Source organism: Nelusetta ayraudi, unplaced genomic scaffold (genome assembly GCF_046127955.1).
Source record: "Nelusetta ayraudi isolate G7.1 ecotype Tasmania unplaced genomic scaffold, CSIRO-AGI_Nayr_v1 ptg000002l, whole genome shotgun sequence".
NCBI classification, from domain to species: domain Eukaryota; kingdom Metazoa; phylum Chordata; class Actinopteri; order Tetraodontiformes; family Monacanthidae; genus Nelusetta; species Nelusetta ayraudi.
The window spans coordinates 6,476,093-6,496,859 of record NW_027466052.1 but is presented as its reverse complement, the minus strand read 5'-3'; the positions used below and the strand labels follow the sequence as shown (position 1 = coordinate 6,496,859).

General features: G+C 44.8%; 6 protein-coding genes across 7 annotated transcripts; 3 read left to right on the top strand and 3 right to left on the bottom strand.

The window, feature by feature from the left end:
- Window positions 1-20: 20 nt before the first annotated feature.
- mrpl16 (mitochondrial ribosomal protein L16) lies at window positions 21-2,041 on the bottom strand. The gene is made up of 5 exons (XM_076020268.1): window positions 1,836-2,041; window positions 1,338-1,409; window positions 1,024-1,172; window positions 636-929; window positions 21-391 (listed from the first exon to the last, which is right to left on the bottom strand). The coding sequence occupies exons 1-5, from the start codon at window positions 1,900-1,902 to the stop codon at window positions 200-202; spliced, it is 774 nt and encodes a 257-aa protein (XP_075876383.1). The 5' UTR covers window positions 1,903-2,041; the 3' UTR covers window positions 21-199.
- Window positions 2,042-2,476: 435 nt separating this feature from the next.
- Window positions 2,477-3,513, bottom strand: txnl4b (thioredoxin-like 4B). The gene is made up of 3 exons (XM_076020253.1): window positions 3,314-3,513; window positions 3,077-3,228; window positions 2,477-2,970 (listed from the first exon to the last, which is right to left on the bottom strand). Exons 1-3 carry the CDS (start codon window positions 3,443-3,445, stop codon window positions 2,805-2,807), a joined length of 450 nt encoding a protein of 149 aa, XP_075876368.1. The 5' UTR covers window positions 3,446-3,513; the 3' UTR covers window positions 2,477-2,804.
- Window positions 3,514-3,724: 211 nt separating this feature from the next.
- Window positions 3,725-5,540, top strand: trmt10c (tRNA methyltransferase 10C, mitochondrial RNase P subunit). The gene has a single exon (XM_076020230.1). The coding sequence runs from the start codon at window positions 4,018-4,020 to the stop codon at window positions 5,479-5,481; it is 1,464 nt and encodes a 487-aa protein (XP_075876345.1). The 5' UTR covers window positions 3,725-4,017; the 3' UTR covers window positions 5,482-5,540.
- Window positions 5,541-5,916: 376 nt separating this feature from the next.
- On the bottom strand, window positions 5,917-9,759 carry blzf1 (basic leucine zipper nuclear factor 1). The gene is made up of 6 exons (XM_076020240.1): window positions 9,022-9,759; window positions 7,775-8,229; window positions 7,354-7,553; window positions 7,114-7,242; window positions 6,662-6,899; window positions 5,917-6,583 (listed from the first exon to the last, which is right to left on the bottom strand). Exons 1-6 carry the CDS (start codon window positions 9,038-9,040, stop codon window positions 6,398-6,400), a joined length of 1,227 nt encoding a protein of 408 aa, XP_075876355.1. The 5' UTR covers window positions 9,041-9,759; the 3' UTR covers window positions 5,917-6,397.
- A 217-nt stretch (window positions 9,760-9,976) lies between these two features.
- ercc5 (excision repair cross-complementation group 5) lies at window positions 9,977-17,306 on the top strand. Its single transcript, XM_076020219.1, has 15 exons — window positions 9,977-10,234; window positions 10,874-11,049; window positions 11,127-11,242; window positions 11,405-11,506; window positions 11,627-11,684; window positions 11,783-11,926; window positions 12,011-12,221; window positions 12,690-13,619; window positions 13,706-13,962; window positions 14,039-14,158; window positions 14,493-14,706; window positions 15,490-15,634; window positions 15,730-15,932; window positions 16,035-16,117; window positions 16,527-17,306. Exons 1-15 carry the CDS (start codon window positions 10,147-10,149, stop codon window positions 17,085-17,087), a joined length of 3,408 nt encoding a protein of 1,135 aa, XP_075876334.1. The 5' UTR covers window positions 9,977-10,146; the 3' UTR covers window positions 17,088-17,306.
- Window positions 17,307-17,948: 642 nt separating this feature from the next.
- On the top strand, window positions 17,949-20,567 carry mettl21e (methyltransferase like 21e). Of its 2 annotated transcripts, none has more exons than XM_076025663.1 (5): window positions 17,949-18,221; window positions 18,940-19,097; window positions 19,201-19,318; window positions 19,393-19,490; window positions 20,115-20,561. In XM_076025663.1, exons 1-5 carry the CDS (start codon window positions 18,194-18,196, stop codon window positions 20,427-20,429), a joined length of 717 nt encoding a protein of 238 aa, XP_075881778.1. In that variant the 5' UTR covers window positions 17,949-18,193; the 3' UTR covers window positions 20,430-20,561. The 2 variants fall into 2 exon arrangements, with proteins under 2 accessions (XP_075881778.1, XP_075881788.1); XM_076025673.1 differs by lacking the exon at window positions 17,949-18,221 and adding an exon at window positions 18,293-18,718 and having other exon boundaries at window positions 20,115-20,567.
- The last annotated feature ends 200 nt before the right edge of the window (window positions 20,568-20,767 follow it).

The window sequence follows — 20,767 nt, the reverse complement described above, 5'->3', positions numbered from 1 at the left end:
TAAACAGAAAATAACTCAGATTCATGTGAATGTAAATATGTTTTATTGACAAAAAACATCTTCAAATAATTGTTTTTGTAAAAAAAGAAAAAAACTGAAACAGACCGTTTTGTTTTGTTGTTTAAATAGAACTTAAATTCTGTTTTTTATAAAGGTGTTTTGTGACTTGTTTGCAACTAACTTCTGTACACCAGGCATCTCACACTCTTCCTGGGAGGTGAAATTTGCCTGTAAAGCGTCCATGATTGCGCAGGTCAAATGGGCTGAGCACCTTCTTGATACCCAGCATGTTGCCTTGTGCAATCTGCTTAAAGGTCCATGGATTCTGGTTGTTCTCTTCCATTTCCGCCTGCTTCTTGTGCATGGCTTCTAGGCCCTCTCGGCTCAATACCTGGGATTAAACAAAGAAAAGTAATAAAGATCAGTAATAATAAGTAAAACAAAATAATGTGTAGGTTTGGAAGGAATGTGTCAGGACTCAGGAACAGGACAAAATATTTATTGTTTTTTGTATGCTGTGCAACAATAATTGTGTGCAAAGGAAAAAACAAGGAAGGCACTGATAGGACATTAACTTTTGGTCTATCACTGAAGAGCGTAAAATCATAAGATAAAAACACCACTTTTCATCTCACCTTGGCAGGGAAGGGAAGCTTTTTAGCCACTTCTTTCAGAATGTGTTCCACCTGGGCCAGCTCCACCTTTCCTCCCACCTCCACGATTAGACGGCCATAGCGGACAGGTGTCACATAGTGGTCAATGGCTCCTTTGCCTCCACCCATGCGCTGACCAAGGCCTTTACGTGTGATGGGCTTGTATGGACCGTTGATGCGCCAGCGAGCAAAAGTCGTCCGGGAATCCATCTTGCGGTTGATGGTGAGACGCATCATCTCTATGTGACCCCAGTGAAGGTAGCCGCCTCCCATGGCCTGAGCACCAAAGTGACAAAGGGAGGCAACTTTTGAATACTTGTTTGGAAGATTTTAGTGGGCAGTGGTTTATTGGAAAAATGAAAATACCCACCACAACAGCATACTGTCCTGTAGTGAATGTATTTGCAGCCCGAGCTGGGCCTTGGATATCCCGCAGCTTTTTCATTTCTTTTTTGACCTTTTTGAGGTTTGGCACCTTGTTGACAAACTTCAGTTTAGGTTTGTCTGGCAAAACGATATCTATATGGGCCAAAGAAAGAAAAAATAAATTGTCAACAAATGAATCCTTGAGACAGAGGAGTAAAGAAAAGAAAACTGAGGCAGCTACTTCAGGCATACATGCTGCCACAATATCATTAATAACAGTAACGTTCTTTCTTTTTTATGATTACGATTAATAATTACCACTGTAGTCGGGAGGGATTTCATATGTCTTGAGCCCAGCTGCAAGAAGTTTCAAGTGACTCTGTAAAGGACCTGTCAAACCAGAGACAGTTAACATATATTGGTCATGATAATGTTTGGTCTATTTATTAAATGTATGCGTCCGCTTTTTGAGCTGTAAAGACCAAAAGTGATTTTACAAGATGGTCTTTATTAACTTGATTAGTAAGGGATTGACTTGTGTTCCTGTAAGTGGCCTTAGATTTAGCATGGTCTGCACTGGTGAGGTTTCTCTTTGTGAAAAGACTACAACGCTACTCACATTTAAATCTAGAGAGCTGTCAGTAAAATATGAATACAAAAAACCTCAATAAAATGAGATTCAATACGTGGCATAAGACGTTTTATCGAGAACTTATGACGACTGTGTATTGTCTTTCTAATGATGTCTGCTGTGTCCTGAGACTTCTTTTTTTTTCTTTCTTTTTTTTAACCATATTATGAGCGCAGTCCAGTTACCTTGAAGACTTTGGGCTCTGTGGAAACCGGCCAACCCGCCGACAGCGGCCTTGATGAAGGAGAACATGATGTTATCTTTTAAAAAACACTCTACGAGCTCCAAACTGTCACCTTAACTGGTCCGCGAAACGCATTGTACTCCATTAGCATGTATCGCACAAGGTCGCTGCCATTGCTGCGTACCACTTCACTTCCTGTACTGAAAACATACTTCCTGGAGACTCACTTTTCACAATAAAAGCGCAGCTCTTTCACGTTGCTGTCATGCTATAAGGTAGCTTCAGCATGATTCAATGTTTATTGGTAGCATCAATAATAATAATAATAATCGTCATCATCATCATCACTATCCATTATGTCATTTACTGTACCTTCAGAGATGTCCACCCCCCCTCATCCACTGCTATCTATCCCTCTCTTGTCCGCTCTTACAAGTGATTTCATGTCCTCTATCACTACTACTTTAATGCCACATTATCTCTCCAGTGTTACTTACCATTAATACAGTATAATCATAATGTAAATGCATAACATGAGTTGACTTTATTTAATGCATGCCCTACTGAAAAAAAAATACACAGGACAGATGAAATTTGAAAAACATTTATTGTACACATAAAAAAAAAAGGGATCGTGATCCAAAACCTAACTTACTGTATATCTCTTTGCTAATACAGGGCTTTTCCATAGGAAACATACAATAATACTGTCGTTTTGAAATAAATACATAATATGAAATCCAGACATTGATTAAAAAAATAATAATAATAATAGAAAAAAAAAGTGGGAGTACTAATTCCTGAAATTATGTAAATTGGTTTGCAAGAGACCAACTAACTGCTAAATCATAGTATGAAGACACGGTGGTGCGGTGTTAGCATCAAACTGCACAATATTTTCAATCACCTTATTATATATTTTTTGGTCATGAGACATAGCCAATGATATTCTACGAGAAAGAAAAGAATCCTAAATTCCATGATAGAGGAGATCGTATTTAGGAATATTCTGACGATCAATGGGACTCTGAACGATCATCTTTCCGCGCATGGCTCCTCTGTATATAACCTCAATCAGATCCATAAAATCTTGCTTGGTCTTAAAGCTGCCGACGAACTTGGTGTGGTCTGGAGATCTGACAAAGACAACAAACATTAGTCCAGAAATGTACTACTGAATCGTTCCCCCTTTTTTTAAGCTTTACAAACGGTCAACGAACAAACTCGGTTGTATTCACTCACCCATAGTCCACTTTCATATGCTGTCCATTAAAAAAGAAAACTGTGGAGGGGATGTAACTGATGTCGAAATATCTTGTGTAAATGGGCGCTTTATCCACATCGACGATATAGATTGAAGCCATGTTACTCAGGTCATGAGCAGTTTTGGACAACTGAAATAAAAAGAGATAACAGATTAGTTGGGAGCTGCAAACCGCCGCCTTTCAATCGTGTCTGCACATTTAAGGTTCCGCTTACGATCTCATCGAGCTGCAGACAGACCGAGTCTTCGTCTCGTCCAAACCTCAGAACTACGACCTTTTCTGCGACACCTTTGATGACTTCATCTATGTCTTTTTTGCAAGTTAATTTTGGCAAAAACAAACTCATTTTAGCAGAGAACCTGGACTGCGTTTGCTTACTGAAGGAAATGGCGTCACATCTCTGTGCGGCGGCGTGTACTGCCCGTCTGGAAACTACCCCATCTTGGTTTAAGATTGTATTTCAAATAGAATCATAACAGAGAAGAGAACTATATTATAATTCTTCTCCGTTTAAAAATAACTTAATCATCAATAATATTTCAGATCAAAAATAAGTACATACGTATGTCGACAAAATGAAAAGATCACAAATTACAACCCGGAAAATAAACCTTACGACACGTTTTAGTGTAACACAACGGACAACATGCCGGATTGCACGAATAAGACGATCGTGACCTCCTGAAACTCGTTCAGTACGTATGGTCAGTGGGAAACGTTCTTTGATTAAATGTTACCCTGGGCCAAATGGACTTTATTTCACACTTCCTGGGAACTCTATCTGTTACTTTGAACTAAGTTTAATGTGTGATAGCACATGATCGTTTCGAAACAACTATAATCTCACAGTGACTGTTCACATTATCACTCGCTATCGCCTGAATTGGACAACACCTGTTTTTGAACTAATTCAGCACCATGTTTCGATTTTTTGCCATTCAACGAGTCTATGGAGTTTCCCGGTTTGTCACGTTTTGTGTTTACAAGACTAAGGCCGCACGTCTTCTCCCCGTCACTCATGCACGTCGCCTCCACAGCACAGAGGAGCCGCTATGGAAAGATGAGCGGCACTCCAGACGAGATCAACCAGAGGAGAGTGACAAAATTGATTTGGACAAATGGAAGACTGTCATGAGGTCTCAAGTTGCCGGAGTGAAACAGCAGATCGATCACACGGATGAAGCTGTTGATGATGATGAGCGACTCAGTGAGCCTGGGAGTGAAACACAGAGTTCTCTGTTGGAGGCGACGCGGGAGCTGGTGGCAATGTGGAGGGAGGCAGGGAAACTTGTACCCGAGGAGATGACTGACCAAGAGGTCCAGACGCTGTCGGAGCTGAGCACCAAATCGGCCAGGAAAAAGTACCTCAAGTACCTGGCTATCAGGGAGAGCTTCAAAAAGGCCCGCAAGGACAAGCAGCAGAAGAGGAAGGAAGAAAGGGAGGCCTCAGTGGAGCAGAGTCGAGGACAGGATGACGATGACGACCAGAGGAGGTCTGAACCTAAAAACACCTTCCTTCTACAGTTCTGGGACCGCTCCCTGGACAAAGTGCTGGCTTGGAGGAATGCCCAGGCCATGAGGTTTGATCAGCCCCTTGTTTTCGACTTGAGTTACGAGTCCAACATGTCCAGGCGTGAGGTAGAGAACACAGTTTCCCAACTGATGGAGGTAGAGGGGTGGAACCGACGAGCCAAGGAGCCCTTCCACCTCCACTTCTGCAACCTGCAGCCCAACGGAGCCTACGAGCAGGAGCTGCTCAAACGGTACGGTGCAGAGACCTGGAACCGGCTGCTCATCACCAGTACAAACCTTCCGCATGTGGACGCGTTCCCTCAGGAACAGCTCGTGTACCTCACAGCCGACTCCCCGAATGTTCTCCGCACTTTTGATCACTCCAAGGTGTACATCATCGGCGCCCTGGTGGACCGCTCCATCCAGTCAGGCCTGTCGTTGGCCAATGCCAAGCGCCTCAAGCTGGCCACAGCGCGCTTGCCGCTGGATGAGTTCCTCCACTGGGAGATTGGAGCCAAAAATCTGACTCTGGATCAGATGATGAGGATTATGATTACTCTGAAGGCGACAGGAAAATGGGAGGAGGCGTTGAAATTTGTTCCTCAGAGAAAACATGACGGGTTCTACCAACAAAAGGTTGAAAAAGAGATGAACAATGGCAGAACCAGGGATGCCTTGAACAGCAAAGGGGACAGGACATTTAAAAATGAGGGCCAAAGTCTTAAATGGAACCCTAAACTGTCTGGGTTCAAAAATAGAGACAGGATGGTTGGAGTGGCTGGTTCCACCACAGTACGGACATCATTCTCGAATAGCTTGAAGAAGAGAGATGGAGCAGGCAAAAACAAGATGTGGAGGGATGATGAATGAGTGAATTGATGAAAGCTCTGGAAAAAAAATAACATGAATAAAAAAAGTATGTTACTGGTGTTGTGCTCCCGCTTTTTGAGTTTCAATATTTCTCTTAAAGTACACAACGTCTTAGGAGTCAGTCTTTATTTTGATATGAAATGGAAGACATAATGTGTTCAGAATATTTTTTTGGTCTGCTTTCAAGTAAAACTGCAGCATTACTGCAAAAGTATAGAAGTATATTTTTACATTGAAAAGATCAGTTTTAGAACATCAGCAGTATATAATTCATTTAAAACCCAGGATGGATCTTTAAAAACAGGCCAGACCAACTGGTTTTTATCATGACTCAATGAAATCAATGGAAAAGTTGGAGAAAAAACCCCCAAGTAAACTTGTAGCAAATAATTGGACCTGTGCTGCAATGAACAATATCCAAGATTTTTTTTCCCCCCCACGTAGCAGAAATGTTAACGACAAACAAGCAATTTGAAATCATTATCATTCAAAAATATTTTTTCACATCTGATTCTTGATAGGGCAATTCATTTCTATAATTAATCTCATGTTCAAGTTTCAGTAAATAGGCACTCTTAAAGTATCTTTTTCTCATGTAACACGGACCTCCAGTACCAGTACCAAAAATAATAATAAATAGCACTGTCCATAGCTGCTCCCATGGTGCTTAAATTATACATATTTTCATATTACAAGAGAAAGAATAAAATATTTTACAGTACTTTGCAAAAAATATACACCTGAAATCTCATCCATCAAAAATCAAGGCTTTTTGAAAAAAGCTTTGTATGAAAAGTTTGCTTTCACCTTGACACAGGAACTGACTTAACACAGAGCAGCTGAACCTTCACTCCACTTCAGAACACTGTTGTTAACAATAAGCTCCGTAACTGCCTCAGACCTCAGACTCTCAGTCCTAGAGCACCAGGATCTCTCCGGTGCAGCGCTCACAGCAGTTGAAGGTGATGTTCTCATAGCGGGTGTAAGGGTGAAACCTGCCGATGCTCTTTTTACTGGTCAGGAAACTTGAGGTGGCGACATCACTCAGTGGAGGGTCCGCCTTGTCTTCTGAGCAGGAAATTGGATCCAAAATCTTGAGCACCTACAACATAAAACAAGGCTTTAGCTTCTTGATGTTCCAATGAACACAGCACCTAATCAGATTTTTAAGAGCTGGTACCTTCTCGGCCATCTTCTCCGCTGGAGTGTTTGTGCAGAGGTTTTCAGCGGCTGCGCCGCTGCTCTTTGTCACACTGCTGCTGCTGGTGGCGGCAGCGTTGCCCAGGAGGTGGGAGTTAATGGCCTCTGCCAGCTTGTGATTGGCTGCCGCCAGATCTCCGGTGCTGAGCGGCTGTGCGCTCGGGTAGTACGTCTGCTGTCTGCCCCACTGCAGAGACACCAGGAGCTGCTCCAGAGATCTGGTTACAGACATGTAAATTTCATCAACACACAGTTCCAGTAAGCGACATTGATTCTAGAAATAGGTTAATATTTAACAGAGTCGGAACCTAGGATTTCATCACTGGATGTTGAACTTTTGTCAGAACTATCAGATTATATTAGGAGTTGAAACAGTGAGGGTTACTATTCCTGTTTATGCTGTGCTTCATCAGTTTCATTATCTTGTGTTACCTGTGTGTGTCCAGCATGTGTCTGGAGAACTCCTCTCTCTCCAACAGCAGGTCCTGGATGGCTCCTTGTGCTTCTCTCGTCTGTCTCTGAAGAGCTGCTCTGGCATTTGTCAGCTCCTCAGCCATGACTCTGAAAAGATTAACACATCCGTCAGTTCAACATGATGACAGTGCTGATCTCAGTTTCTGTTTCAAAATTAGCCTAGGGAATTAAAGTCTTCCTTCGGAATGTGTTTCACACCTGCTGGCGAGGAATTTGCTCCTCCAGACATCACACTGGATACTCCTACGTTCCAGCTGCTCCGTGGTGTGTGACAGACAGCGGCCGAGAGCCTCATTCTCCAGAATCAGCTGGTTTTTCTCCCGTGAAAGACGCTCAAAGTGGTACTGAAGGTCGTCACCAACCGATGCGACCAAGAGTTTCTTTAGCTCACGGTTCACCTGGGACAGAATGAAGTAAGACATTGGGGGTCAAAAGAAATGCAGTTTTCTTAAACCACGTTTATTTTTCACAGTTTTTGACGGCTTTCATAAGAAATCTAAATTAGCTTTTTTCCTCCTTTTTTCCTCCTCCTTTTGTATTCAGTTCAAAATTAAATAAAAACATGAAAATCACTGTAAAACAAGATAAAATCCATGAATCTGATTAATTTGGGCCGTACCTCTGTCTGCACACGGAGCTGATTGAATAGGCCTTCCTTATCCTGCAGCAGTCTTCGCTCAGAGTTTTGCAGCTTCTCCAGCTGTACCTTCCAGTCCTCTGACACAGGCAGCAGGAGAGAACCATGGTCCTCAACCTGCTGTCCAGCCTCAGCTTTCCCCTCAACGGGTCCAGCACGACTGGTCCGGCTAATGGCAGCGCGTGGAATGATGATCCTCATTGCTTCCACCTCTGTGCAGGCCTCCCGATTCACCTTGCCCAGGTGAAGCACCCCCAGAGGTTGGGGGGCCGGAGCAGGATGGGTGCATTTTGAGCCGTGTTTGGGACTTGCGGCCTTTGGAGGGGGAAGTGCAGCTGGAGCTGAGGTTGTTGTGTTGGTGATCACCTCCAGGGCAACTGGGACTTTCTTAGTTTCCATGCCATCTCCAGCACCTCGGACTGGCACCTTAGCTGAATCTTCAAGATAAAAAAAACAAACAAAAACAAACATTCTTTCAGTAACAATTACCTTGAAATTACAGTTCAAGAGAAACTTTTTTTTTAAAAAATGCAAACGCAAACAGACACGCATGAATACTTCTTTGACACAATGTTACTGGGTACAGATACTGAAATAGATCTTGTTGATACAGATGCTACTCATCACACACACATAAAAGGTTTTTGCTGCTGACATTACAAATATTTGCTTTCTGGTAACTTTTCAACATTTGTTTGTAGCATCACAATGAACTGCTTCTACATTTGAATAATTTAAACTTGCAAATGAAATGTTAACAGTAAATGTTTGTGTTTTTTCCTACATTATACAATATTTGTTGCCTACAATTTTCATGTTACTGGTGCAGCGCATAAAAAAGTAAATATATTATTTCTTTAACTCATATTTAATCTCAAAATGTTAAACACATCTGTGCACAAGACGGAATCCCAATTCAATTTTACATGTGTTGAATGTATGAATAAACAACACCTAAATAGTCATCTTTCCCTTATAACTTGTAGCTATGTCTGAAAGTCTTTCCCTTAGCGATTTTGTTTGTTTGTTTTGTATTTAGAAATCAGTAAATTACAATATTTTTGATGTTTAGGGGGTCGGCATGGTGTGGAAGAAAGAAGACTGAAGATGACTGAAAGAAGAAATCTGAGCAAAAGCCACAGCGACGTGGTTCGTTTAAGGCGAATATCTAAGCGACAATTATTAAGATTCCCGTGATCTTTTTCGTAGGATGTGAAAGCCCAACATACCTCTTACGGCGGCAGTCATTGTGTTTTTGTCGACGTGGAGGAGGAAGTCTGAGGACAGGGCGGCCTGAAACTATTTAGACTAAACTCTTGAGAAAGCAACGTGACTTTTGTTGACAAACGTAACCTTTGTGTTTGAGGCAGCTTTCAGTGGCGGCCGCTCATTAAAAATATCAACATTCGCAGCAGAGCAGCTGATAACGCTACGCGATAACAGAAGCTAGCTTTAGCTCTATAGGTTAGCGCGACCGAGCAACGTCGACAGGGGGAAACAACTTGGTCGTCAGCGTCCAGTCTTCTCTCGAGGACACCACAATCCAACTTCCGCTTAAGCGACGTTTCAGTGTTGTGTACGTTATTATTTTTTATTATTATTATTGGTTAGTTTTAATAAAGCCGAATTGGTCAACGGTATGCCGGTAGAGATGACCCCCCCACCTAATCTAATCGCGGTGAGCTGTTTATTGTGTCGCCTGCCTGCCGGGTTGAGAGGAACCGTCCTTCCTGGAGAGATTATTAACCCATCAGTGTCTGGAGACGCAAAATTAAAAACTCCCTCCTGGCAGGAAAACAAACACCGTTTGGTAATTTCCCATTACTGAGCGTGACCGAAGTTAGTTGGAATTACAAAACTGTGCAAAATCGTTATATCCCAACGTGTTTTAAAAGTAAATCGCATTAGTGGGGCCTCTTTTAACAAAACCCGTCCAGATTGTGAATCGTGCAGCCTGCCAGACAAAATGTTGGGATGTGGAAACCCACTGGAGTCCGTCGTACACTAATTTCCGTCTCTACACCATATTATGATCCCGTTGTATTGTATATAATTATCTGCTGAGTAAATGTCAAATCATGAAATTAATTGATTTTTTTTTATTAACTAACAAAAAATTCAAAATATAAATATGTACAATCAATCGTGATCGGATAATGTTGTTAATGCGGAACTCATTTACGTCGTCCGTGTATTCTTTACGGACGTAAACGGTGTAACCACTAATGTTTGGGGCCATATTCACCGCATTGTTTACTCTTGACTGTGGGAGTGAGCTGAACTTATGAAGCGATGTTAATGCTTTGATTGTCAGTGTTTGCAACAACTGGAGTGGGTTCTGGGTTGCGGCGGCCATGGGTGTGCACGGACTTTGGAGGCTGCTGGAGAGCACCGGCAAACCCATCAACCCCGAGACCCTGGAGGGAAAGATCTTGGCTGTCGGTATCCTGATCGCAACTAAGGCTGCAAATAACAATTATTTTTGTTGTCGACTAATCTATCGATTATTGTTTTTCGATTAGTCACGATTATATTCTTTATTTTCACCACCCGTTTTGGACTTCTGTTTAACCTAACTTGCTTAAGTCTTCACACCTGTGTTACTGTTGTGCTCTGACAGCCTACGTTTTTAAACGAAAAAATAATGACATACAAAGCATTTATCTGTGACATAGTTGTTATGTTTTTCAACGTAAAAATATCATAGGTTTATTAATTCACAATTTAAAGGTTGTATCCAGTTAAATACCTTAAACAGATTTCTTACAACTCACATATTGAATTAATATGCCCTAAATAACACAGTTGATAAATTATAAGGGAAAGAGTGTGAATATTCAGTATAAACACTAGTATTGACAGGGGCTGTAATTCACTAATTACTGCCGTAAAGTACACATTTACCTCAGTGAAATACAGTATTGTTTGCTGAGCAAGCTTGTTCCATGATTCAGGGGAAAAAATGTAACCCACCGGTTCCATGTTTTTTCTTTAACACCGTGTGAAATCCTCTTAGCCTTAGAATGGCTAAATAAACCAGAATGTTTGGTCGTTACTTTAACCTTAACTGGAACACCTCAGACATCAGCATATGGCTGAACCAGGCCGTGAAGGGAGTGAGGGACCGGAGTGGCAACAGTGTCCAGAATGCTCACCTCCTCACTCTCTTCCACCGCATCTGTAAGCTTCTCTTCTTCCGCATCAAGCCGGTGTTCGTGTTTGATGGAGAAGCGCCGCTGCTGAAGAGGCAGACTCTGGTAAGTCAGGTTTTTCAATGTGCTTTATTTAAGCTTGCTTTCTATTTATTCACTTTTTGTTTTGTTTTAATACACAGGCTCTGAGGAGGCAGAGGAAAGAGGAGTTGAACCAAGAGTCCAAACAGACCAACGAGAAACTCCTCAAGACTTTCCTGAAGAGACAAGCTATCAAAGCGGTACTCGGAGAGCAAAGGTGGGCTGCCTGGGCAAAGAGAAGGCTTTCTACCTCATTATATGCATCACTTCTCTTACAGAGGACATGACAGATGGTGATAATATTCAGATTCAGGAGCATTAAACTCCTCATCCTCATGTCACTCATGTCGTGTCTTTTTTTGTTGTTGCACTACCACAGTAAGGATCCTTTACCCAGTCTCTCCACGGTGAGAAGAGATGAGGTGGATGACATGTACGTCCTGCCAGCCCTGCCAGCAGCGGAGGAGAAGGATAAAAGCAGGTCAGAGGCCGATGTCCACTAGTTAGGTGGCAAGAGCAGTGGCAGGATGGGTTGACCGTGTGGAATATTTCAGCTGTAAACCTTCTGTCTTAAACATCTTGAGGTGTCTCATTCGTGCAGTTCGGACGAGGAAGAGGGAGACTGGGACGATTCGATTGACAGTTATAATGCGTACAAGGTAAAAACTTTCAGAATGCAAAATTACGCAGAAACGCCAAGTAAAAGTTGTTGTAATGATACCAAAAAGTTATGGTATCACTCTCTCTACCTTTAAAGGGCGAGTTTCATGATAATCCAAACTCTGTTGACATCAACTCAGAGGAGTTCACCAGCCTCCCTCCTGAAATGAAGCACGAGATACTAAAAGAAATGAAAGAGTTTTCCAAAAGACGACGGACCATGTACCACAAACCTCCAGAGGTACCTCCCGCTTCCATTCGCGGTTGCACCAATTCCCCCTTTCCTCCCGTTTAAAACGGAATCATTCACACTGTTTTCTTGTAGCAATCAGGAGACTTCTCCCAGTACCAGCTGGCAGGTCTGCTGCAGAGGAACAAGTTGAACCAGCGTCTGGAGAGTGTGGAGAAGGAGATGAGCCAGCACAGTGCCAGCTCTGCTCCAGGGGTCTATGAACAGGAGGGCGAGCAGCAGAGTCACAGTGTGGAGTCAAAAAGACTCGTCTCAGAGGACCATTCCCACTACATCCTGATCAAAGGTGAGGCCGGCTAATGTGAGGTGTTTATTATAGGATGCAAAAAGCGGCTACAGTCTCATTCATAATGTTAAATGCATGCAAATAAATCTCTGTTCAAATAGTTGGTCATCCAAAGTTATTGTGAAGGTAAATCATCTTCAAGGCTGAAGGTTGTTTTTTTTTTCACCCAAATGCAAAGTTGCTTTTAAAGGGTTCCATCAATTGGAGTTAGGGTTAGCTCATATTTTTTTGATCTTTATTTTTCAGCCTGGCAACAGTGACACATGACTATTCAAAAACTTCCTCGTAAACAGCATTTTGAGTCCCAGCTGGATTCCTAGTGGTGTCGGGGAAGCATTAACAGATGGACTTTACTTATTTCTGGTCAGCTCAATCACAAGCTGGAAACACTTATTTTTGCCAGAGAACATTGGTACAGTGCATTTTATTCTTCTTCTTAAAATTGCACCTATTGATTTCCTACCCAAGGTTCCAAAAAGAGCGACCCTGCCCCCGTAGACAAGCCTGGACCTGCTGCCTGGTCTGGAGACTTCCTGTCTGGGATCGAGAGACGAGCTGCTGGCAGACCCGAGCCACTGTGGCGTCCTGCCGGTGAGAAGGAGGTGAAAGGACGGGGTTCTCCCCTTGAAGAGTCCAAACCCTCCACCTCTAAACTGTCGCAGGGAGACGCGGCACCACCCTCGCCCCGCACCTTAAAGGCTATTGAGGCTGCGATGGCCGAGAGCTCAGATGAGGAGAAGGTCCACTCGGGCAAAAAAGATGGTCATTTATCTCCTCGCACCATGCTGGCAATCCAGGAAGCTCTGGCCGAGGAGGAAGACGGTTCTTCTGACCAGAGCAGACCCCTCTGCAGCTCCCCTCCTAAACAGCAAGTCACTGTGCTTCACCCTGCACCACAGATTGTTGTCAGCAGCTCTGAAGATGAAGCAGATTCGAGCAGTTTGACCGTTTTGCCCGCTGAACATCCGAACGCAGAGAAGAAACCTTTGAGCCAAATTGTACATGTGAGAGATAGTTTGCTTGTCAGCAGCTCCGAGGACGAGATGGAGGATGCGATCACCCAGAGAAACAAAGTGCTCCGAGCGACGCTGCTGGAAGAAGTGGAAGAGAAGGAGACAAAGAACGAAGAGCTGGGAGATGGAATAAGGGCAGGAAGTGGGAAACAAGAGGAGCCGCAGATGAGAGCTGTACTGAATGGCGATCTAGCTCGGCTACGTGGCGAGGCTGCTCCCTGTGTGAGGGATTTACCCATCAGCCCCTCTGCTCAAATATGTGTAAAGCCTATAACTGCCGAGACTGGAAATGGCAGCGTGGTGTCAGAGCCGAAAACCAACCAAACCGCGAAGGAGGGCAGAGATGAAGTCAAGTCGGAGGCCGGGGAGGAGAGCGAGTCAGAAGGTACAACAGTGTTGGATTTCATCCAAATCACTTTAAATTCCATAGAGCGCCAAGTTAAGTAAATGCCTGTCGTATGTCCACCACAGAGAGCTTCGTTGAGGTCTCAGAAGAGGAATTAAATGATGAAGAGGAGCAAATGGCCACAATTAGAGAGATGGAACCTCCCAAAGAGGTCAGTGAGGATCAGCCCGAGGAAGAAAAGTCAACTGATGGCAGTTTGTCCGAAACCAAGGAAGACGACGACGATGAAATCGCTGCGTCTGAAGAGAAAGAGCCGGAGGAGGGAATGGAGGGAGAATCCAGCGCCGCTCCGGCAGCTAACGAATGGGAAGACTTTGACGCGGTGAGGAGGACGGACCGCTGCTTTTGAGGGAAAATTGCGACGTTTTGTTTGACGTGTGTGTCGCGTGCTGCTGCAGGATGAGCTGGCGGCGCTGGACAGCTCCCTGCAGGAGGAGCAGAGCAATCTCAGGGAGCTGAAGCAGCAGCAGGAGAGGATGGCCAACACCGTCACTGGACAGATGTACCTGGAGAGTCAGGTGACTGAGAAAACACAACATGAAATCACGTGATCACAGTTCCTCTCACAGCGCTGCAGACACTGCAGGGATTTTACTCGACACTTTCAATGTGCAGCTTGAACACTGCAAATTTAACCACTGGGGTACAAATTTCTCACAAACGGCTCTCCCGTTTTCAATGTTTTCAGAACCTGCAAACGTTCTCAATCCACTGTTATTAGGAATATTTTGAACATTTCAACCTTCTCTATTCACTATTAGACCGCTGAATATTATTGTCACTCCCAGTCATGAATAAAGATCCAAATAAATATTATTATATTTTGGAATTCATGACATTTATCCCTCCCAGGAGCTGCTGCGGCTCTTCGGCATTCCGTTCCTGGTTGCGCCGACGGAGGCCGAGGCCCAGTGTGCAGCTCTGGACCGATCGGACCACACGCACGGCACCATCACGGACGACTCGGACGTGTGGCTGTTCGGAGGGAGACACGTCTACAAGAACTTCTTCAGCCAGAAGAAATACGTGGAGCACTACCAGTACAGCGACCTGCAGAGCCAGCTGGGTCAGTAGAGAACCCTAAAGAACCTACACAACCTGACACCGTCGGCAGACTTCCAATACAAATCGCGGAGCCCTCTTGTCCGTTTGCAGATGGAAGAGTCGAATCTTGCCAAGATTAAAACTCTGGGGTCTTGGGGTCGGCAACTTGGGGTCGGCAAATGATTTGGCCAGGTTTATTATAGGAGGCCATGTTCGGATTCTTCCAGAGTAAATATACATTCAGCCTTTAATGCAGTCTTACAGGCTGCTGATAGCTCGCCATGTTACACCTGCTGTTATCTTGCAACGTGCCAAAGTCGATGAGCGAAGTGTTGAATTTAACACGACGGCGCGCTAATCTGACGAGCGTGTCCTGCACGCAACTAAAACGGTCGTCGGTATTGATGGAGCGTCAGTAATATGAGTAGACTTGGACTCAACTTCACTCCCACTGGTCCCTCTTTTTATATACATATATATATGTATATACGTATATATGTATTTCTATATGTATTCATACGTGTGTGTGTGTGTGTGTGTGTGTGTTAGATATATATATATATATATATATATATATATATATATATATATATATATATATATATATATATATATATATATATATATATATATATATATATATATATATATATATATATAGAGGGAGAGAGAGAGAGAGAGAGAGAGAGAGAGAGAGAGGAGAGAGAGAGAGAGAGAGAGAGAGAGAGAGAGAGAGAGAGAGAGAGAGAGAGAGAGAGAGAGAGAGAGAGAGAGATTATTAGTTTTTTTTTGTCTATGTCACCAGGCCTGGACAGGACCAAGCTGATCAACCTGGCCTACCTGCTGGGGAGTGACTACACCGAGGGCGTGGCAGGTGTCGGCTATGTGACCGGCATGGAGATACTGAACGAGTTTGCCGGCCCTGCTTTGGAGCCACTCATTGAGTTCAGGTGGGTGCATTTGTGAGACACTTTGACAAGTGAAGTAAAGGTCACTGGTCAATGATCTGTGGAAGGACACTGCTCGTCGCTTCCTCTCTCTCCAGTAATTGGTGGTCGGAGGCTCAGGAGAAAAAGCGTGTGGCGTCCAACCCTCGGGACACCAAGGTGAAGAAGAAACTCAAGGAGTTGAAGCTGCATCCTGGATTCCCCAACCCCGCCGTGGCTCAGGCATACCTGCAGCCAACTGTGGACCAATCGGACGGCTCCTTCAGCTGGGGTCGCCCCCAGTTAGACATGATCAAAGAATATCCTTTCTGTCCGCCGCTTTGTGTTTTGTGTCACAATAGCTTTTTTTTTTCCTCTTCTCTGTGTGCACATTGTCTGAGGTTTCCTGAACTATTCTCTACATTCTGCTCAAGTCGTTTTGGCTGGAACAGCCGGAGGACTGACGAAACACTGCAGCCTGTCATCAAGCAGCTCAACACCCAACAGGTAGCTGAGACAGTAGGGCAGAAAAGGAGAACTCTTTAGCAAAAAAAAAAAAAAGAAGACTTGTCGTCTAGCAAGATGGCTAGACAACATGTGGAAACCTTCCCACACTTTTACACAAGCAGTCGAGTTTTAATGGGCCAGTCTCTATGTTTTAGTGCATCTAATGTTGGTTCCACGTTTCTGATACATTTACAGTACCACTTCATGTGCGAAGGATCCCTTTGAAAGTTCTGCACTGAACCTTTTATTTTCAAAGAAATGTACTGTATCATATACATTTGATTCTTTTGTAATCATTTCAGATGTTAAAAGTGTGCATTGGTCCAATCATAACATATTTTACCTCGATTGGTGCGAAGACCTAAAGTCATGTTTGAGGTGTTTTCTTCCCCTCTCCATCTTTTTGAAGACCCAGCTGAGGATTGACGCATTCTTCCGCATGGAGCAGCAGGAGAAGCAGGTGATCCACAGCCAGCGACTCCGACGGGCCGTCATCTGCATGAAGAGAAAAGACAGAGAGGAGGACGGAGAGGAAAGTGAGGACGAAACTCCAACTCCAACTCCTACTCCATCCAAAAGCAGAAGAGGGAAAGCAGCAGCAGCAGCGGGAAGAGAGGGAGAAAGAGAAGAGAGACGGTCTGAGGTCGGAGGTGGAGGAGGTTTCCTGGGCTCAGTGGACGTTATTGAACCTTGTCGTGAACCCGTGATGGATGTGAGCTTCGCCGGCCAGGAGGAGTGCCTCCCAGTGGCGCCGCCTCCGTCTAGTGCAAGTCAACCTCAGAAGTCCAGGAGGAGCAGGAGCAGCAGCAGCAGCAGCAGCGGCTCTGAGGAGGACGGTTATGGTAGCAAAGGAGTCGCCATGGTCACAGCCCGTTCCATTTTTACCAGTGGCAGAGGTGGCATGGCCAAAAGGGCAAGACAGAGAGGAGGCGGGAGAGGAAAGGGAAAAGGAAGAGGGAAGAAGCTGTGAGCCACAAAAAAAATTACCTCAACAATGAAATAAACAGTCTGGTAGATGAAACAGGAAGAAGCAGCATTTTTAACTTATTCTTGTACGTTGATATAAAATTGAAATAATGAATTCTGCCATCATTGTAAAATGTTTATTTGGATTATTGTGACTAATTTTTATACCTTCAAGTGTGAAAAAAAAGAAAAGATACAATAAAGTTTGCAGTGCTTGTCACTTCAAGCCAGAATTTGTCATCCATCCATTTCTATCACCACTGATCCTTCACTCAGGGTAGCAGATAAGCTGCAGTCTATCCCAGCTCTTCCGGGATGAACGAGGGGGGTTACATCCTGGACAAGTTGCCAGTTTATCACAGGGCAACAAATAACCGTCCGCAACAACACCTACAGACAATTTATAGCTGCGGAGGGAGCCGGAGAACCAGGAGGGAACCCACACAGACACAGGGAGAAGATTGAAACACCTCAATGGAAAGGTCCCAGGCCTGGCAAATGAACCCTGCAGCAAGAAGCAAAACCAAACTGAGTTGCACCACCGTTCGCCACCTGGATTTTGTCATCTGCTGAGTCAAGAATGTGTTAAGATTGAGTGTGGGACTGGTGCAACTTCCTCCTTTCAGGCTTTTGTAGATAAAATAGATAAAACATTTTTTGTGGAACAGTCTGGAGACAGAAATGAAACAAGGCACAAATATAAATCTGTTTTTCTAAAGTACAAAAAATATTCTAAACAAGTATATGGAAGAGGAAGGGTGATTGGTTCTCTTGTTTACGTGCTATAACCAGTGATCCCCCAACCCCCACCCCAACTCCCCTTTCTCGACTGCTTGGGTTCAGCTGTCGGCTACAGCAGCAGCTGCTGTTGTCCGTCAGACGGAATGAATGAGAGAGTTGCTCCCGCGTGTCCACCTAGAGCTGCTAACGCGCGCTGAAGCTCAGGGACGGGCTGGTCTGGTTGGACAAGAAGTTGGGAAATGTCGTATTTGTGTGTAACTTTACACGGGCTGCCACCGAACCGGATTCATGCTGTCTGAGATCAGCAGGACTTAATCTGCTCTCACTGATTTCCTGTTCTCAGCCATTTCTGGCTTCAGGTCTCAAGTCATGGGAGACGCCACCAATAAGGAAGACGGTGAGGAGACGCCAAAAAAAATGTTTTAGTCTATTCTGAGTGGCTCTTAAAGACTCTGGTAATGGATTTCATTCTGGCAATTTTTATAATGTCACAATGAGTTGAGTTTAAAGGAGCATTGCAGGGTTTAAATCTCTGTAACTGCCCGAATGTGACGATGTACTTGAAAGATGTTCCTGCGATGAAGCAATGTCCTGCTAGCAACTTTTCTTTATTTGAGATAAACACTCATACTTATACACCAAACATGTGATAGATCTGGCTATCTGGCTCCCCCCAGTCCTGGTTTGACCTTTGCATTGCAGCTCTGGGGGGCTCTCCTGAACTTTCCTCTGAACCGCAGTGACATAACTGGAGCTGCACGTCAGACCTGCTGAGCGACCAATGGTGGCGCTAACAAACGGCCAGAATCGGAAATGATGCTGCCAGAAAACGCAAGGGGATCTCCGAGTATCATTACTAGGCTAACCCTGATGCACTTGTGGGACGGAGAACTGGTATAACCTGCAATCTGATATAAAAGAATCTGCCCCTAAACTCCAACTGATCCGGTGCAGTTGTCTCATCTATGCTTATGCAAGTGGCCGGAGTTCACCCTCGCTTTGTGAGGAAAACGGTGAATTGTGTAAAAATCTGTACATTTTATGGACACACAGTATATTTTCCGTGTCGTCGCTTCATGGGGGTATTGTTGACACAGTCCCCTGTCCTGACACAGGCACTGCTGCGGATGCTGAGCTCGCCAAAGCCATCATGTCCCGGCAGTCCCTCCCCTCTGTCATCGGTCCTGAGGCCTGGGAGGGATATATCTTCTCAGACATGGAGATCAAGATCAAAGAGTCCACAGACCTTTATGGAGCTGTTCTCTGGCCCTCGGTACGCTCAGGTGCCCATGTGCAATAATTCAGTATTTGTGGCCAGCTTACTGCCACTACAGCTTTAACCCAACCCAATTCTGTCCACTCCCACCCCAAAACAGGCCATGGTGTTGTGCCATTTCCTGGAAACCAACCAGGACAGATACAGCCTGGCAGACAAGAACGTGATTGAACTGGGCGCTGGAACAGGGCTGGTTACTATTGTGTCCAGCCTGCTAGGTTCGAAAAGATCAGCCTATTATTAATTTATATTGTGTTGTTTTGAGACGCTGACGTGTGCCACGGCCCTCCAGGTGCCAAGGTGACCTCCACCGACCTACCAGACGTGCTGGGGAACCTGCGGTACAATGTTATGCGCAACACCAAGGATCGATGCAGGTACATCCCTGTGGTAGGTCGACACTTTAGCCGTCACACCAACAGCAGTGGTGTTGGGGTGCTCCCCGTTTGTGGTCGGGAACATTGTTGAGGTGGATGGAATGGAGGTGTTTGGCTTTCGGGCAAGCCAAAATAGGCACATCCATAGATTTGGATGAGGCGGCAGTGCAGTGATTAGCTCTGTCCAATAAACAATCCAACAAAAAAAAATTCACAATGTGAATGATTATAGTGCAACTATAGTGACCTGTTTTAGCATCCCAGCTGTCATGGGGTGAAGGCAGGGTTGCACTCTGGACAAGTCACCAGTTCATCGCAGGGCCACATACAAAGACAAACCCATTCACACGCACACACACTCAGACAATTTGACATTCCCAATTGGCCTTACGTGCATGTTTTTGGACTGTGGGATGAAGAAACCTCCCATAGTCCAAAAACATGGACAAAACCCACTCAGATGCAGGGAGAACATGCAAGCTCCACACAGAAAGGCCAGAGGCCTGGGATCGGACCCACAACCTTATGTGCTGTGAGGCAACATTGTTAACCACTGCTCCACTGTGTCACCCTTCGCTAAACATATCGGGGCAAAAAAACTGAAAAGAATGTGTAAATTTCCTGTGTCTGTGTGAAGGTGACAGAGCTGATCTGGGGTCCGGATGTTGAGCAGCGCTTCCCTCGCGCCACACACTGTTTCGACTACATCCTGGCGGCCGACGTGGTCTACGCCCATCCTTACCTGGAGGAGCTGATGGACACCTTTGACTACCTGTGCCGGGGGAGCACGCAGATCCTGTGGGCCATGCGATTCCGCCTGGACCCGGAGAACAGCTTTGTGGACCGCTTCCAGCAGCGCTTCCACGTGGAGCAGCTGTACGACCTGCCCAGCCTGAGGATCAAACTCTTTCGAGCCTGGAGGAAGGAGGGAGGGGCTGAGGCTCCTGCCTGAGATGAGGAGTGAAGAAGGCGACAGACACTGCTCGAGTCTGGATGTAAACAGTGTGTGTGTGTGTGTGTGTGTGTGTGTGTGCGTGTGTGTGCGTGTGTGTGTGCGCGTGTGTGTGTGCGTGTGTGTGCGCGTGTGTGTGCGTGTGTGTGTCAATGCTTTTCTGCAGCGTTGATGTTATCAGGAATTGCATCAGTGTTTTTTGAAACAGTTGCACCATCTTGGCCTGCTGTTCCATCTGTCTGGTACAATAAAGTAACACTGGAAGAAACTTCAAAGGCGATGTCAGAGACTCACATCAAAACACCCTTTGCCCATTTATAATCACTGATAACGTATAT

Coding starts and splice junctions, on each gene's coding strand:
- mrpl16 (XM_076020268.1), bottom strand. CDS start 1,902: ATGTTCTCCTTCATCAAGGCCGCTGTCGGCGGGTTGGCCGGTTTCCAC. Junction 1,410..1,835: donor CAGAGCCCAAAGTCTTCAAG/GTAACTGGACTG, acceptor CTGGTTTGACAG/GTCCTTTACAGAGTCACTTG. Junction 930..1,023: donor CAGGACAGTATGCTGTTGTG/GTGGGTATTTTC, acceptor TTTGGTGCTCAG/GCCATGGGAGGCGGCTACCT.
- ercc5 (XM_076020219.1), top strand. CDS start 10,147: ATGGGTGTGCACGGACTTTGGAGGCTGCTGGAGAGCACCGGCAAACCC. Junction 13,963..14,038: donor AATGGGAAGACTTTGACGCG/GTGAGGAGGACG, acceptor GTGCTGCTGCAG/GATGAGCTGGCGGCGCTGGA. Junction 15,933..16,034: donor GTTAGACATGATCAAAGAAT/ATCCTTTCTGTC, acceptor TATTCTCTACAT/TCTGCTCAAGTCGTTTTGGC.
- blzf1 (XM_076020240.1), bottom strand. Junction 7,554..7,774: donor AGCTCCGTGTGCAGACAGAG/GTACGGCCCAAA, acceptor ATTCTGTCCCAG/GTGAACCGTGAGCTAAAGAA. Junction 7,243..7,353: donor AGCAAATTCCTCGCCAGCAG/GTGTGAAACACA, acceptor TAATCTTTTCAG/AGTCATGGCTGAGGAGCTGA.
- txnl4b (XM_076020253.1), bottom strand. CDS start 3,445: ATGAGTTTGTTTTTGCCAAAATTAACTTGCAAAAAAGACATAGATGAA. Junction 3,229..3,313: donor GTCTGCAGCTCGATGAGATC/GTAAGCGGAACC, acceptor TTTTTATTTCAG/TTGTCCAAAACTGCTCATGA. Junction 2,971..3,076: donor CATATGAAAGTGGACTATGG/GTGAGTGAATAC, acceptor TGTCTTTGTCAG/ATCTCCAGACCACACCAAGT.
- mettl21e (XM_076025663.1), top strand. CDS start 18,194: ATGGGAGACGCCACCAATAAGGAAGACG. Junction 19,098..19,200: donor GAGCTGTTCTCTGGCCCTCG/GTACGCTCAGGT, acceptor ACCCCAAAACAG/GCCATGGTGTTGTGCCATTT. Junction 19,491..20,114: donor GATGCAGGTACATCCCTGTG/GTAGGTCGACAC, acceptor GTCTGTGTGAAG/GTGACAGAGCTGATCTGGGG.
- trmt10c (XM_076020230.1), top strand. CDS start 4,018: ATGTTTCGATTTTTTGCCATTCAACGAGTCTATGGAGTTTCCCGGTTT.